The 17970-nt window shown below is 36.7% G+C and overlaps 1 protein-coding gene across 1 annotated transcript in view; it reads left to right on the top strand.

The window, feature by feature from the left end:
* PAXBP1 (PAX3 and PAX7 binding protein 1) overlaps positions 1-17970 on the top strand; it is a 32776-nt gene that overhangs the window by 870 nt on the left and 13936 nt on the right. Inside the window, exons 2-7 of the mRNA XM_032219279.1 lie at positions 4479-4604; positions 8325-8501; positions 10474-10695; positions 12219-12322; positions 13398-13615; positions 14999-15188. Coding sequence (XP_032075170.1) covers positions 4479-4604; positions 8325-8501; positions 10474-10695; positions 12219-12322; positions 13398-13615; positions 14999-15188 — 1037 coding nt within the window. The remainder of the gene's footprint in view (positions 1-4478; positions 4605-8324; positions 8502-10473; positions 10696-12218; positions 12323-13397; positions 13616-14998; positions 15189-17970) is intronic.

Raw genomic sequence — 17970 nt, 5'->3', positions numbered from 1 at the left:
GGCCTGATGGGCATGTCCTCAAATTCAAACACTTGGCAGTTGACTCATATTTGTGATGGTCTCAGCATCACAGGGCCATGTGATTACCTTTTGTGACCTTCTGACCAGCAACTAAACCATGTTACTAAATTAATGACTGCAATGATTCACTTAATAACTGTGGCAAGAAATGTGGTAAATAGGGCAAAGCTCACTTAACAAATGTCTCACTGAACAATAAAAATGTTGGTCTCAGTTGTGGTCGAGGACTACCTGTATTAGATTCCCCAAACACACCACATCAAGCCTGACTTTTTCCTTATACTTATTTGAAACTTGATATTTTTCCCAAGCTAAGTTTCCTCTACTTGGAAGAGTTCCCATTTAGAAAACAACACAATTTGTATCAAACTTGGAAATGTTTAAGTTTTGTAGACTTTCTCCCAGACTTGGAATTAATTAGGCAACCTGTTAACAGGGAGTTTGTTCACACATCTTAATAGTCAAATTTGAAAAATACTGGTCTACATACAGCATATGGATCTTCCTTCCCCAGGCAAGTGCCTACTAAAACATATTTGGCTGTAGTCCATAAACTCCCAATAATATGTTCACTACAGGGAGACACAGTTCAAAGTGTTTAGAATTGTAAGGCATGGGAGAAAACTCTGTCATTATGTATACGTTTAGCAAAATTTGGGATTTATTATCCCTCAAATGTATAATTGTTTTATAGGTGTGTGGAAAAGAGGTGCTTGAGTTCCCAATATATCTTGGTTAAATATTGCTGTTATAAATGAAAGGTCAGCTGTGGGACTGGAAGGAGGATAAGAAACATACATTATGTTTTCAAAGAGACGGAAAGTTATCACAAATGTTTGATTTTTTTTGGATTTCCAGGGAAATCACTGTGACAACTACAGCAAAATAAAGAACTGGCCAGTAGACCAGCTCTTTGTAATTCTTTTCATGACAAGAAGAAAACTTGAGATTGCCCACCAGTGCTACATATAGTTGCTTCTTGTGAGGAAACCACAAGACAGCATTCTCAGGTGGATTTAAAAGTCTGGGAAATAAAGGAATAGCCATCTTTCTCAAATCACAACTGATGCCCTCAAAAGGACAGGGATGTGTGTGTGTGTGTGTGTGTGTATACATACATACATACATACATGTGTGTGTATGTATATATATATATATATATATATACACACACACATATTTTTGTGTGTGTGTGTGTATATATATATATGTGTGTGTATATGTGTGTGTGTGTATGTGTGTATGTGTGTATATGTATATATGTATATATATATATGTGTGTGTGTGTGTGTATGTATGTGTATATATATATACAAGCTGTGTATGTGTGTATATATAAAAGCTTTGATTTTAGACAATTAAAGGGTAAGTTACAGATAGATTTTAAATAAGTTTTGGGGATCACAAAAATCTTTCCTGTGGAAAAGTGCTTAAAAAAACATGATATAACAAGACTTTAAAGGTGGGAAAGTAGAGGCAACCAGAAGGAACGAAATATTACAATTAAAGCAGAAAAATGTTTACATTTGATTTACTAACACAATGATAGAATGTTCACCTATAGTTGTGATGGCAAACCTATGGCATGTGTGCCACAGGTGGCACACGGAGCCAATTGTTAGGGCACGTGAGGCCTTGCCCTGTCAGCTCCAGCGTGAGGCGTTGCCCTGTCAGCTCCAGTTCCCTGAAGTCTCTGGAGCACAAAAAACTACAAGCAAACTGGAAGTTCAAATGGATTTCCGGTATGCTCATAGGGCCATTTTTTGCCCTCTGGAGCCTTCAGGAGGCTTCCCTGTAGTGCCGTTTTTGCCTCCAGGAGGCTTCCGGTGGCTTCCAAGTGACTTCTGGCTTGGCCGTAGACTGTTTTTCACCCTTCGGAGCCTTCAGGGAAGCCTCCTGAAGGCTTCGGCGGGCAAAAAACGGCCCTACTGGCAAGTCTATTCCTGGTTCTGGTTTGCCCAGAAGGCCGGTCCTTTGCGCTCTGGAGGCTTCAGGGAAGTCCTGAAGTCTCCAGAGGGCCTGTGCGGGGAAGGCAGGAAAGGCTGTTTTCATCCTCCCCGGGCTCCTAGAAAGCCTCTGGAGCTTGGGGGAGGTGAAAAAAGCATGGTAAAAGCAAGGGGAGCGCTGGTTGCGCAGAGGGGGGAAGCATGCACATGCGTGCTGGGTCGTACACATAGCATTATGTGTGTGGCACGCCTGTGCATGACCCCCCCTGCGCTCCTCCCACTTTTGGCATGCAAGCCAAAAAAGGTTCGCTGTCACTGACCTATAGGAACAGTGAGGGAAAGTTTTGGCAGCACAGCTTTCTCGGAGAGAAGCCTAAAATATTAGTCCTACAATCCTGAATTGGATGGGGGAAGAGGGAAAGAGGTTCAGGGTAACCACACCCTAGAATCTCTCAGAATGTATATTTTGCGTTAGATGGTTGTAGTTTGACAAGGCAGTTTAGTTGGCAAATTCTATTAGAGTACAGAGGATTGTACTTGATCGGATTTTGCTGTATTGTCTCATGGCTGATGAATACAAAATGAAGCAAAATATTTTAACATTGGACATATTGAAGGATATTTTTGAACAGCAGGTCCAGAAGTTACCTACCTTTAATAGACAGAGTGTTTTAAGATATAGTGAAAGAGTAACAAGTTGTAACTGACAAGATTGAGACTTGTCTGAAAGTGGATTTAAAAATAACAGGCTGCAAGAATGCTACCGAAAAAGATGTTACATTGGACATACAAAAGAAACCACCTTATGTCTTAATAATAATAATAAAAAAGTGTGACCTTGGTCATTTTCCTATATTGGATTCACAAAAGAGGCTTATTAAGCTTCAAAGAATTTTGTGAGAAGAGATAAAGAAAAAAAGGGGAAAAAATCAAGTTCTAAGCCATTATTTGAAGGGACTAAGGATCAAGATTGTTAAAAGGAATATAAAGTTGGCTTATTTGATCAGCTTAAAATAGATATGTTGTTATTTCTGGTAATCCTCAATGGATTTATTGTCTTGGCTTATGTACTTCTCATGTTTCTTGGCTTTGCTCAATAAAGTTCTGTTAGATCTGATATTTCCATGTTACCTGTCAGTGACCTGATATATCCTGAAAAGTGTGTTCTCTACATTCCTTAATCTCTTTTGGTTAGGCAAGTAGGAACTGAACAACTAACCTTTTTTGATACCTCACTGATGTGGGATCCATTTTAAGAATCCTATTTCTGTATTGTAAAGAATATCCAAAATAATCATTTAAGTACTACATTTGAAAAACTATATAATTTTGGGTGAGTTGTACTAAGCAACAAGAGTCAAAGCAATTGTTAGAATTGTGAAGATGATTTTCCAGATATTATTTTATAGCTGTATAAGTACTATCTAATTTTATTATTTACCTATTGACTAGCAATCTCGGGAGAGTTCTATTTCCTCAACACCTTATTTCTCCTTACCTCTACCTCTTATGCTTTGCCGTATTTATATCTCATCTCAGTAGCTATACTGGGTGAGAGACTACCAAGAGCAGCTTACAGTCTCTAGTAATTTATAACCTAAAGCAGTTTAAGATAAAATGATTTAAGGCAAGGAAGTACCTTGAGTTTAGCAAATGAGAGTAGCTAATGAATCCATGTTTTTAAGAATTACACAAATATAAATAAGCAAGTTTATTCTTCCCATAAAATGGATTAATGAGTTTTGAAATTTCTTTGGCTTCACACATCTCTGAATTTGTTAAGGAAGAAAAGAAGGCTTTTTTCCAGTGTATCTCTCATATGATGGCTAGAAGGACTCCTTGTGTTCCAAGTAAAATAGGAGGTTGTCTTTTCTGGGCTGAAAGAATAAAAATGTGATTTTTCCTAACATCTTTCTACATTAGAATAAAGGCAGTGCCTTTTTGCTGCACATGAGATGGATAGGGAATATGCATTCCCTATACAGCCGAGTCAGAATAAAGAGTGCATATATGCCATATTTATTCTTCTGGAAATGGAACAGCTTGGAAAAGCATTGAGAGTTTTGTTTCCTACTTAATCATGCCCAATCTCTAACCAGACCATGTTATTTTGGGATAATTTGATGTTTTGAAATAAAGCTTTCAAATTGAAAGTGGTCTATTGTGTCCTAAGGGTAGTCTGGCCCTGAAACAGGATGTTTTGCATAGAATATGTCTGAAACACCTCAGTGGTTTAGCATATTTCTTCTGAAAAATGCCAGTCTGTTTTAGAACTCTCTTGAATGTTCTGTACCTAAATCAATGAATTTTCCATATCCCTAGTGGAAGGTTTGGCAAGTCACTTGAAACCTTTTCTGGAGAAATCTGGAAGTCTGCATTCAGCCTGAGTCTTCATCCTTGCATTAGTTGTTGTGGCTTCAGAATTTCTGTCTGTTAAAATTATTAGTAGTTATTCTGCTTCAAACTTCAGAATTAAATTTTAACAATTTTAATGCGTTTTTTTTCTCAAAGAAATCGACGTTTTTAAAGTGAAGAAATCAAGTTACAGCAAAAAGATAGTAAAGCTGCTTAAGAAAGAATACAAAGAAGATCTTGAAAAATCAAAGACAAAACCAGAAACAAATTCTTCAGCAGATGGTAATCTTATTTATATATTTTAAAAATAGTTATATTTCTCCATTAAAGATTATATCTATTTCAATCTATTGGAGTTAAGAGGCTAATACAAACACTTTCAATGCACATTTAAACATACTTTAAAAATGTAACATTTGGACTGTTCTGAATAGAAAATACTGTATATACTCAAGTATAAGCCTAGTTTTTCAGCCCACTTTTTGAGCTGAAAAAAGCCGCCTCGGCTTATACTCGAGTCAGTGAAAAATTTGCCTGAAATGGAGGAGAAAAAGGGGCGGGGCCATGCCGCTGGGTGACGCTCGTGAATGGCCCAGCGCCCCTGAGTTTCCCCTCCCTCTGTGTCAGTTTGCCGCGCAGCGTGCACCGCACCATCCCCCCTCCTCACGTTCTAATGTAATGCAGGGCTATCTTACGATTCCCCCTCCTGCCGCTCTGCAACGATGTCCCACCTCCTCCTTGTTATGGCAAGCAGCCACATAGCGATGTCCCACCTCCTCTGGTACAGTGATCCAATGATAGGAATCACTGTGCCGTGTGTCATAGGAGGCGGGACATCATCATCACAGCGGGACATCAGCATCATGAGGTGAGTGAAGTATTTCATTGAATACACCGGTATTGTGTGATAATAATTTGTTATGCAGAGCAAATTTTTACAATGGCTACTGTATATTTAATGGGCACAGGCAGGCTGTATATGTTATTCAATGGGCAATGGCATTATTGGTATCTATTTTTATTTTTGAAATTTATCGGTAGCTGCTGCATTTCCCACGCTAGGCTTATACTCGAGTCAATAACTTTTCCAGTTTTTTGTGGTAGAATTAGGTGCCTCGGCTTATATTCGGGTCGGCCTATACTCGAGTATATACGGTAAGCAGCATTTTAGAAATGTTTGGTGCATATAACAGTCACTTTTCATTTGATTTATATAGACCCATTTTGCAAAACATTATGCTCGCTCCCCCCTCCTCTGTCTCTCTCTCTCTCTATATATATATATATGGGGTGGGGGAATGTACCAGAGGTGTGTTCCTACCAGTTCGCACCTATTCGGTAGAACCGGTTCATCAAAACTACCAGTGGACCTACAACCAGTGGACCTACAACCTACAGAAGAGGTTCCAAAAAATTTTGAAACCCACTACTGGAGCACCCCTGCTAAATATTTTCAGTATATTTTCTCAAAGATGCACAAAATTAGTGCACAAAAATCCTCTTTTTAACTGTTCATATTAGAAAGTTGCATGAGGCCAAAAAAAAATGCTTTCTGCTTAGAACTTTCTTAGTTGACTGTTCTCAGCAATTCCACAAAACTGCAACGTTCTGTTATTCTTACCATTGGAAACAGTAGTACTTTAGTATTAATTTTTTGCTCCTTTCCTTTTTGACTTCAGTGCTGCAAGAATAACTGGGCTGATAATCGATATTCAATGATAAGAGCTAATGAGCTTGCAGAAAAGCTAATCACATCATTTTTAAAACTTACTCCCAAGATAGAATTGTAACAGATTGAAATGCAGTCTTATTTATTTATTGTATTTTTAGTTTGGCAAATAACCATAGTTTTCTGACAGCATACAAATCTGTAAAAAAATAATATTTTTGCATTTTTGTTACCTGAACTTGTTTCTTTTGCTAGCTTTCTAAATCATGAAGTACCGTATTTTTTGGAGTATAAGACGCACCAGAGTATAAGACTCACCAAGGTTTTGAAGAGGCAAATTAAAAAAAGAGTTGTTGCACTCTGCAAACCTCCCAAAAACGGGCTATTTTTTGTGAAACTGGGCCCGTTTTTTTCATTAAAAAGTGGCATGAATACCATTTAGGAGGCTTGTAGAGTGCTCCTTGGGGGGGGGCAAAAACGAACAAAACAAATTGTCAAAAAAAGGACATGGATAGCCTTTAGGAAGCTTATAGAGTGCTCCTGGGGGGCGGGGGGGGAGTAAAATTGGTGTTTTTTGCTAATTTCTGCCCTCCCCAGCCCCCAGGAGCTCTCTGAAAGCTTCCTAAAGGCGGGGCGGGGTTTCAGGAGGCAAAAAAAGCTGTATTCCATGTATAAGATGCAACCAGATTTTCAGCTTCTTTTTTGGGGAGGAAAAGGTGAGTCTTATACTCCAAAAAATATAGTAGGTTCTGTATTGAGGACAGAACATTTAACATTCTTTTTTTTTTTTTTTGCTGTTTTTATGGAGATTTAATAGGAGTTCTCTGAAAATCAGAAACTCCTTGATTTTGTAAATTTTAGAGGTGAAAAGTAACAATTTGGAGAACTGCTTGTCTTTTCATGTTATTGTTTAGATTTTCCTCACCCTGAGCTTGTTCTCTTGTGTTCTTGTTCTCTATTCATCTTAGGATGCCATATATAGGTATTTGTTGTCTCATGGGACTTTGAACTTTTCAAGACAGGAAAGACAGGAATATGTTCACGATGTACTGGCAGTAGTTTTTAAGAATGATATTATTACTGCTTTAAAAAGACAACAAATAAAATTTAGAATACCAAAATGCAGAAAAAACATATTTTTAACACTTAAAATAAAGTTTTACAATTTTTAAAACTATTACAGTTCAATGTTTAAATTGTTTAACAAAGTATTGACCACATGGGATCATAGTGTCTGGGTTTTTTTTCCCATTGCATCAGTAAAGAGCCAATTCAAGTGCTAAATGCACACATTTCTTTAAACCAATCTTTGAAATTTGGTGCCTTTCTGGGAACATGTATTTTTGTTGTAATCCAATTACAATACAGCCATTGTTCATCATTTGATACATTTCAAATTTTAGGAGTTTCATTCAATTTAATTACATCTTGAAATATTAGTTCCTTTGATAAATCCTTATTAAGAATACTAAGGAAGTATCATCCAAGAAGATATGCCTAATTTATATGTGGCAACATGCCTTCAAATATCTGTGTAAACAGCAACTATCAGTTTTTTTCACCATTGGAATAGATTTGAGGCTAAATACGATAAACTATCTTTTTTGTAATCCTTATAATATAGCATTATTTTAAATAATAATATACTATTATGAAGGGATAGCAATAGAAAAGGTAAACAATATCATACCATCAACCGCAGTGTCATTATTTGCAGTGATTCTAGCATTTCCCCCCCTATTTTTAATGTATATAATTTGAAAATAGGAGGCATACCCATTCACAAAATAAAATTGCTTATGGATTGGATCCATGTTGTGTTGTGCATTGGAAATCTCCCATTTGCTGTCCTCAACTTGGATGGTTGGCAAATAAATAAATTATAAAAGAGAGAACACTTTGAATAAATTATAAAGCAGACTGTATTGCCTCATAATTGTGCATAGGCATTTCCCCCAGTCAAAGATATTTCTACTAATTAATTCCTGTTGCATCACATTCTGCCGAAATCAACTGGATCTCTTGACCAAACTTTTCTGTAACAGACAATAGGGCAGAGGTCCTGATTCTACAATAGAGAGTAGGTGAAATCTTTGGTTACCTTGGTGCATGCAGGCCCAAACAAATTTGCAGAAGAATTGAAATACTTCATGTTTGATAATTATTTCACTTCTGTGAAAATATATTCCAGGTGAACATGTATATGCAATGCATGATGTTTTAATGAATTGAATTTAATGCTTCACTGTAATGAAGTGAAATCTCTAAATGTATTATGTGTAAATAACTTTTCCATAAGGAGATTTGAAGTACTGAATAGATTTGTTTCACAGATGAACAAACTGCAGACAAACTAGAACTGTTTAAAGATCCAGTTCAGGAAGATGGGGCTACAAATAGTGAACAAGGGGAAGAAGAAATGGAAGTTGAAAGTGAGAAGGAAGATGAAAAAAACAAAGCTGCAGGAGCATTTTCCAGTGCTTTGTCATCTCTAAATGTTCTTCGTCCAGGTTAGCACATTTTCCTTCATATTTTTCAGGAGTTAAATAATTCTTCCTTGCTTGATAGGTAAAAATAATGTAAATCCATACAGACTACAGTAATAGTGTACAAGAGATACTTATTTTCAGAAAAGAAGTGTTTCTAGTTCTGTTGGTATGTTTTTCTGTAGTTTTGTCCATTTTTAAATAATTTAAAAAGCTAAATATTTTACTTCTTATTTTGAATATATTTAGATAGATTTTAGATAAGTTTATTTATATGCCGCCCTTTTCCCTGGGGGGACTCAGGGCGGCTCACAACTTAAAAGGCGGGGGGGAGGAAGACAAACTTTTACATATAAGACAATACATAATTAAAAAACACAACATTCATACCATTCGGGCGGGTTACAGTCTTAACCCCAGGCCTGACGGGATAGCCAGATTCTGAGGGCTGTGCGGAAGGTCTGGAGGGTGGTGAGGGTACGAATCTCCACGGGGAGATCGTTCCATAGGGTCGGAGCTGCCACCGAGAAGGCTCTCCTCCGCGTGGTTGCCAGTCGACATTGACCGGCAGATGGAACTTGGAGGAGGCCTAATCGATGAGATCTAATAGGTCGCGTGGAGGTAATTGGCAGTAGGCGGTCTCTCAAGTACCCAGATCCACTACCATGGAGGGCTTTATGGGTGACAAGTAGCACCTTGAAGCGTACCCGGAGATCGACAGGTAGCCAGTGCAGCTCGCGGAGGATATGTGTTATGTGGGTGAACCGAGGTGCACCCACAATCGCTCGCGCGGCCGCATTCTGGACTAGCTGAAGTCGCCGAATACTCTTCAAGGGCAGCCCCATGTAGAGCACATTGCAGTACTCCAGCCTAGAGGTCACAAGGGCACGAATGACTGTTGTGAGAGCCTCCCGGTTCAGGTAGGGGCGCAACTGGTGCACCAGGCGAACCTGGGCAAATGCCCCCCTGGTCACAGCTGACAAATGATGTTCGAAAGTCAGCTGTGGGTCCAGGAGGACTCCCAAGTTGCGGACCCTATCTGAGGGGTGTAGTGTTTGACCCCCCCAGCTTGAGAGATGGAATACTTGCCAAATTGGTGGGAGGGAAACACAACAGCCACTCGGTCTTATCTGGGTTGAGCACGAGTTTGTTAGCCCTCATCCAGTCCCTAACAGCTTCAAGACCCTGGTTCATCACGTCCACTGCTTCATTGAGTTGGCACGGGGCGGACAGATACAACTGAGTATCGTCCGCATACTGGTGGTATTTTATCCCGTAAAATTTACTTGTAATTCTGTGTTCAGTGGTACCTAGGTATTCATTAATTTGTTCTGGGAGTACCAGAAACAATGAGTACCAAACAAATTATTCCCAAAAGGAACAATGTGGTGAGTCACAAGGCAGTCAACATTGTCAAGTTGTAGCTTGTGTGCTGCATACCAGGACAAAATGTTCACGTCAAAATCTGTTAAATACCAACTTTGATCAGTTTTGAGTACCAAAGTACCACTGTACATTTATTTGATTGCTTGTCTCTTATTTCTTCTTTCATATCCTATCAAAAGTTACCTTTTCTGGACAAATTCATCGTTTATGTTGTGTATAATTTTGTACATTTTTGTTTCTATTCAATGTGTTCAAAATTATTTTCTTAAATCTTTTGTTTGATATTACATTTTCTATTTTATGGTCTGATAATATGTTATCTTTTTATGACTGTTTAATCTGCAAATATTCAAATAACTTTAGATCTTTACATATCCACAGAGTTGCAAGTAGTGTATTAGTTCTCTATTGAAAGAGAATGAGGGAATGGCTGCTGAGGCAGAAAGCAATGGAAGAAGACAAGCTGACTGGCATTTGATGCCAGTCATGTTGATAGAAAAGTTATAGTGTCTTGCCTATTTTTCTTATGCAGATTTTCAGTTAGAGTTGCAGTGTTACATTTATCAAATGTAACTGCCAACTTGAAAAACCTAAATCTTTTTCTCCTCAGGAGAAATTCCAGATGCTGCTTTTATTCATGCTGCTAGGAAAAAGCGCCAAATGGCTCGTGAACATGGTGACTTTCTTCCCCTTGACAATGATCCTGGTAAAGGGCGTCTTGTGAGAGAAGATGAAAATGATGCCAGTGATGATGAGGATGATGATGAGAAGCGAAGAATCGTTTTTTCAGTGAAGGAGAAGTCCCAAAGGCAAAAGATTGCAGAAGAAATAGGTAAGCTTTTAAGAAGAGAAAAAAAGATAAAATTACATTTCAAATATTTGCTATGACTATGTAAAACGTTGTAAAAAATCAAATATGCTAACTCATACAGATAGACAGAGGAAACATTCTACATTCTTACCCTTCTCAGCTACTTTGCAAAAGCCTTAATTTATTTCTCAATGGGTTATTTCATACTGGCGGTTTGATCAGGCTAGATCACCAAAAATTGATTGAAATTTCCAATCTGACTTAACAGCAGATCATATTTGACAGTAAGTACATCTGAATCAAAAAATTCAAGGAAATCTAGATTTTGGTCTTCTGTTTTCTAATTATGGTTTGTTATATGGCTTCCTCCTGCACTGTTCACCATAAAGTTAGATCCAGATGTGCAAATATTTTTTTTTCAGTAAGTAGGATGGAATTGTAGACCGCTCTCAAAGAATTGGCCAATTAGGGAAGTTTTAAACTTCTCCCTTGCACAATTACTCCTCCATGAATGTGTATGGTAGATCTTAGAAGACACTAATGGTAATGGTTTATTATATGGAATCCCAGGTGTTCAGTAGATCAAAAGAGAAGCATCATATCAATTTGCAGAATTACCTTAGTGATTATACACACATATACACATATATACATAAACACACCTCTTTTTTGATTCTGTCATCAATGAATTTATGTCAGGACACTACAATTAATAACCTAATTTCAATAACACACTGTACTGGTTGTAAAATATGACTATATAACCTGCAATGACTACTAGGGCATTGAATTAAAGTGGGATGCATATTAATGACGATGTAGGCTAATAGTGAAACATATGTTGTCACGGGTGAACAGTCTTCCTGATTTCTATGACTAATTTTAAAAACAGCTGTAATTTCTTTACACTTGTGCATTAAATTGTGATTTAAAACTCCTATAAAATGGCCTGTTTTTATTTATTTAAACGTTAAAAACATGCATTGTGGTATTGGAAAAATTAGAATTCTGGTGGCTTGCTGAATTCCATTTCATCAGGTTAGTTTATATAGAATTCAGAAAGATATTTAAGTCAGTGTAGACTACTGCACAGTGTAGAATATGAGTAGAAGTTCTGGAACAGGAATCCTTAAGCTTTTGATAAGTATCTGGGCTTTTTAGAGCATGGCTACTTGTGGAAACTTTTTACATAACAATTGCTAGATGAGAGAGATTTACCAAAATGCAACCTGTCACTTTCCCTGATGTTCTTTTCCAATCCCTGTTTATCCTTCTCCTTCTTAGATATGCATACTTTAAACAAAAGAATTGCATCTGCCTACCACTTTTATTTCAAAGAAAGTTTATGTGAGGTATTTAAAAAAAATAATTCAGATGAAGCAGGAAGCCAGAGATACCCTGAGTAGATGTCTCAAGGCATCTCTAGACACCAGGCCATTCTTGATATTTCTCCCTGAAAAAGAATCACAGAGACAACAAAGCTTTCAATATTTAATTCTGATAGTTGTACAAGTCTGCATTATTATGTTTATCTTTATGTTTAGGTATTGAGGGAAGTGATGATGAAGCTCTGATTGCTGGAGAACAGGATGAAGAACTATGCCGGTGGGAGCAAGAACAGATACGGAAAGGCATTAATATACCTCAGGCACGTATTCAAATATCTTAGATGATCCAAGCTATTTGCCAAAGCAAAAAAGAAAGTTGTGAATGAACACATGTAGCAGAGGGATTTTGCCCATGAAAACTTTAGGATAGACCATTTCATCTTGTCTCTGGTTAGAGTTAGGCTTACCTTAATATAGAAATTAACTCGGATTTTTAAATTGTACCATGTCAGATTTCCATACAGTACAATTAATATGAATGCTATAGGCTCAACCAGTTGCAATATATTAAGATCACATAAAGCAATAAATGTAGGTGATAGAGTACAATGTGTTGTATCTTAACATTTTAGTTTAAATGCAATCCATCTTTCCATCCATCTTTCCATCCATCTTAATATTGTGTGGGTGCATGTATTCAATATTGCGTATGCTGAAATAATGTGTTGCTTGATGAAAAAAAAATCACTATTTGAAGATGCTCCTGCTAATCTTGTTAGAATGGAATTTTGAAATGGAAAAATTCATTTTTTTCATAACAAACTGATATAATGAGCTAAATGCCACGCTAATAAGTTGCTTTGGTCTTCAAATTAATTGATCATTAGATTTAATGGGTTTTTACTCTAATATTTTGTGCTAATGGTTTACTGTCCAGTACTAATTCTTTAGCATAAGAATCAGCAATTGGTGATCCCTAGACTAGTCTACTAGTGAATGCCATCTGCTGCTCATGTACCAGTACACCAGCAAGAAGCATAAATGGTACATGTGATAGCAGTTCACGTCAGGAAACCTAGGTAGTACAGCATTCTTTACCTTCATCAAAGTGATACTCCTGTAAGCTACCGTAATCGTTCACAAAGAATACACATACAACTGGAATTTTGAAGTTTATTGTTGGTGCTATTTTTATGCTTTCTGCTTCCTAGTGATAGTTTTCAGGTGTTACTTTCTTTGATACGTACGGTTTTGCCCAAGGAACATAGTTAGTTTGGTAATTTCTCACAGTAACTACTAAAGTTGTTTTTTTGACAAATAGTCTTGGTTTGTAATAGAGTTTACAGAATCCCAGTTTTTATATGTCTGTACATACAATATGTTTCATTCCTGTAGGTTCAAGCAAGCCATCCCGCTGAAGTGAATAACCTCTACTACCAGAATGCTTACCAGACTATGCCTTATGGTTCATCTTATGGCATGCCGTACACATATGCTGCATATGGATCAGAGACAAAGTCTCAAAAAACAGATAACATAATACCTTTCAAAACCCCCAGTAATGAGATGACTCCTGTTACTATTGATTTGGTAAAGAAACAGCTTAAAGACAGGTAGGGCAGATCAACTTATTAAAATGTAAGACCTGTCCTCTAGGTTTCAGTCTGGGGGGGGCAGATCAGAATTTCATCAACGGAAGCCCACAGACTGGATCCTGCGTTGTAAAACGTAAGAAAAACTGTTCAATAGGCTATTTGCATTACTTTTCTGGAAATGAAGCTTGAATCATTTTGAAGACTGGTACATGTTCTGTTCTTGGTAAAATAATTTTATAATTAAGAAAAATGAAAAAAACTGATGTTTTCAACTTGCTATATAATGATTGTATAAGAATTTAACTAATTCATACTAAGAAGGTAAAAGTTTTAAATTCTATATTTTAATTGGAAATTCAAAATATGTATAGTCCATTAAATATCTACTCATGTTTATGAAAAGTAAACAAAAATAGTAAAAAAATGATAAATGAAAGGTTAGCTATTTGCAAACTTGATGTTAACCTCCAAGAAATTGCCTTTCATGATTTTTGTGTGCTTCTCTGATTTCTACTGAGACCATCAGGAATTAAGAGTCCTGAGTACTATGCCAAAGTGATACTTCTGTAGGTAAGACACCATATAAGAAAGTAATAGCAGAAGTAGCCAAATTATTTCTGTCTTTATTTAAATCATGTAGTTTATCTAAGCGGTTAAACTATAAATCACTGTATGTCAAAAATCACTGGCTTGTATCTATCATAAGTGAGAATTGGTGATAGTAAAGTAGTAAATATGAAGGAAATTTGCTGAATGGAGATAAAAAAAACAAAATCATTGATTGAGTATGTAGCTTTCAGGCTAGTTGCTGTTTTAAAGGAACACAAATTTCTTGAATGTCTATGGAGGTTCTCAGTCATCCAGGTCATGGTTGTCCCAAAGGTGCTTTTTCAAAAGGCAACTGGAGTTTTTTCTTTCTTTTTCTTGAAGATATTTTGCCTCTCATCCAAGAAGCTGTTGCCTTTTGAAAAAGCACCTTTGGACAATAGCCTTAAAATAGCAGATATGTGGTATTGTACTATGAAACTATAGTTTTCCTGTGTCAGAAAACTCTTCCCACAATTAATTAATCTTGTTTTATTTTTTTAATAAAACAGAAGAAATCATAAAAGTTAATTAAAAAGAAAAATGCAATTACAGAAAGATAAATTATAAAAAAAAGTCTTGAAGATCCTACAAGATTCTTCATATAAAAAGTTGTGATTGTAGCAACTTACATGACAAGTAAAAAAACAAATTTGTAATAGAAGTAAGGAATGTGCTTTGTTTCCTGAAAGCAACCTCGTCATTGTTAGGATTGTTTCTTGCTGTACAACCTCACCCCCACTCCCACTCCCATTTGTATATACTGTAACTTATACTGTGCTTTTGGATATAAACATGTGTGTTCTTGACCTTTAGGTTGGAGTCAATGAAAGAATTTCACAAAGCGAATCAACAACACCACGAGAGGCATCAGCAAAACCGTGATGATTCTATCAAGACAATTGAAAGATTAGAAGGGTCTTCTGGGGGTATTGGTGAACGGTATAAATTTCTGCAAGAAATGCGAGGGTATGTCCAAGACTTGCTTGAGTGTTTCAGTGAAAAGGTAAGAATGCAAAATATATCTCATCTTTTTCAGTAACGAAGTTTACTCTGTGCTCAAACATGTTGTCTTATACATGCCAGTGAAAGCACATGTTTGAAGATTTGGCTTTAAAGGTGGTAAAAAAGCATAGTAAGTTAACTTTTGGAATAGTTCTTGAAACAGAAGATAAGCTTTTGATACCAGCTTTATAATTCTTAGAAGATATCTTCTTCCAGAAAACCATTGTGATTCACAATTATGCTCCAATACTTTTTAAATTACATTTTGCAGTTTTTGAGGCATTACAAGGTAATTACAGGAAAACATTGGATCCAAATAAATGGTGTATATACCAATTATTTACAATTAGAATTAGCTAAGAACATTAAAACCAGCCCAACTTCAGTTTCATGCCAATTTCACATGTTGGTTTCCATGGAGAGTTATAGATTGTAAAATATAACATTATTCTATGCCTCTTGTTCTGTAGCCTGACCCTTTGTGTCAAATACCATTTGACACAAAAACTTGACTGCACCCAGTTTAGTATATATCTATAATGTTTAATTGATATTGTGGTTGTTGAAGGATGCCTATTTGTTGACGTTTACAACTATTTGCACGCTGTGTAAGTCCTATTACATATCATTTACTTCTGTATAAATAAGCAAAGGCTTGCACCATAAGCTTAAAGCTTTTTAAAAAACCAAAAACTAACTTAAATTTATTTTTAAAGAAGTCTTGCTCTGGAGATAATTGGAGCCTGATTAAAAATTTAAGCTGTCTACGCAGAGCCCTACATAATACCATGTGCACTATAAAATGTATAATGTATAATATATATCACACACACACACGCACACACACACACACACATTCATGTGATGGAATAAATAATTATATAGGTAGTCCTTGATTTACAAATAGTCAAAGTTATGGGGAACACTCCCCCCCAAAGCTAGTTTTGACTTGGTCTCAAAGTTATACCCACTAAAGTATCCCCACAGTTGTTTGCCTTTATAACCGATTGCAGGGAAGCTGTAGTGCTCCCCTGTCTTATCTCCCCTCCATCTCTCACACTGGGTGCCACAGACATTGGACCTGCTTCTCACCCAACGGGACCTCACGCTCTCTTGTTCACCTTTCAAATGATTTGAGAGCCTGATTTAGGGAAGGAGGACAGACTGCTCTGTTGTTGCAACACTGCGGAGCTCATGTTGGAAAGCATAGCAAGCAGCTTTGTTGCTGGGACATGCAGTGCAATCCTGGAAGCAGACATCATTTTCTGAGTAGTTGCATTGAATTATGGCTGCTCAGAAAATGGCCGCTTCTGGGATTGCGTTTTATGGACTAGCAATAGAATGGTTTCCCCTTCTTCTCTATCCTGAAATCCAGAGATCTTCTAAAGGTAAATATGTGATGGGTAACATAGGGAGGAGGAGGGTGTGAGGCCCAGGGGGAGTGGGAAGCAAGTCCAAGGCCCTAAGGGGACCCCAGGACAGGAAGCAGAACACTGGGTTCCTAGGGATGGGGGAAGCCTTAGAGGCCCGAGACAGGGCTTGTACTAGGTGTCCCCAGGCCTGCTTGGGGCCTCTGAGGCACCCCATTGTCTGCTTAATGACCCACACATTTGTTTTAACAATTGCATTAGGGAGAGCAGGGATTGTAAATGAGGCAATCACATTCATTTAACAGTTGTCATGACATCAGTTTGTAATGGGCAGCTTCCATTACAGTTATGAATCAAGGACTAGCTACTAATAATCTCATCTTTTTTATTATACAAAAAGTATAATATATATTATACTTTAGTATATATTGTCTCAGTTCTTTTCTGCTAGTACAAAATGGAAAATCTAATCTGGTGTGTCAAATCTAATACTCTGATTTTCTTTGTGTAAATTACTTCACAGATATTTTCCCAATTCCCTACTGGGAATGCTTGCACTACTAAATACTGGTGCAATTGCTAGCTGAACATGTAACTGCTACTGGAAGATTTCTTTATACTCAGTTTTAAATTGAGTACTATTTACTGTAATTTGATTATGTGTTACGGCAGCATACTGTTTATACTGCTAAATATAAACATTTTTATTTCAATAATACACAATCAAAATGAATAAGAATTTTTAACTTTTATCTCTGTGTATTAAATCTATTTTTTCCAGTTGAAATTTAATATCTTGGTTATGTGCATGGACAATTCAGTCTAATGTTTGTACTTGGGGGGGGGATATATATCAATGAAATATTTAAATCACAAAAGGCTTAACAATAACATTAGAGAGTAAAATACATTATAAGAAAATAAAAACATTTTTTAGATACCATGGCTTTGACATAAGCAGTGGTTATATAGCATACAACTTGCAAATAATTTCTCTTTAGTCCAAAAATGGGAGGTGAGGTCGTGTTCTTCCCCCCCCCCCCCCCATTCCATGATTTCTCTTTTCTTACTTCCATTCTGAACCTCACATGTCTTGCTATTAGAAAACATCTTGAAAACCTTTGGAGAAGACTTTTGGGAGATTGAGAAAGAAAGAAAAGAGACAAATACTCTGTTAATGAAAAATAAATGCATCTAATATAATTTATAAGATTGGTTTAGAAAGTAAAATCATTTATACAGCAGGAGCCAAAATAAAAACAAAGCAAAGAAAATTTGAACAGGCAGATCTGGTTTTTTTTTTCTTACCAGATACTCAGTATACATTGATGTCTCTGTTTGAACATGTATATGATTATGATATAAACACTTATAATCAGCAGGAGAATCAGCAGGATTATCTAATTTTGCCCT

The sequence above is a fragment of the Thamnophis elegans genome, chromosome 6 (assembly GCF_009769535.1).
Source record: "Thamnophis elegans isolate rThaEle1 chromosome 6, rThaEle1.pri, whole genome shotgun sequence".
Classification (NCBI taxonomy): domain Eukaryota; kingdom Metazoa; phylum Chordata; class Lepidosauria; order Squamata; family Colubridae; genus Thamnophis; species Thamnophis elegans.
The sequence above is the reverse complement of the archived record's forward strand: the minus strand, read 5'-3'. Positions and strand labels throughout refer to the sequence as shown.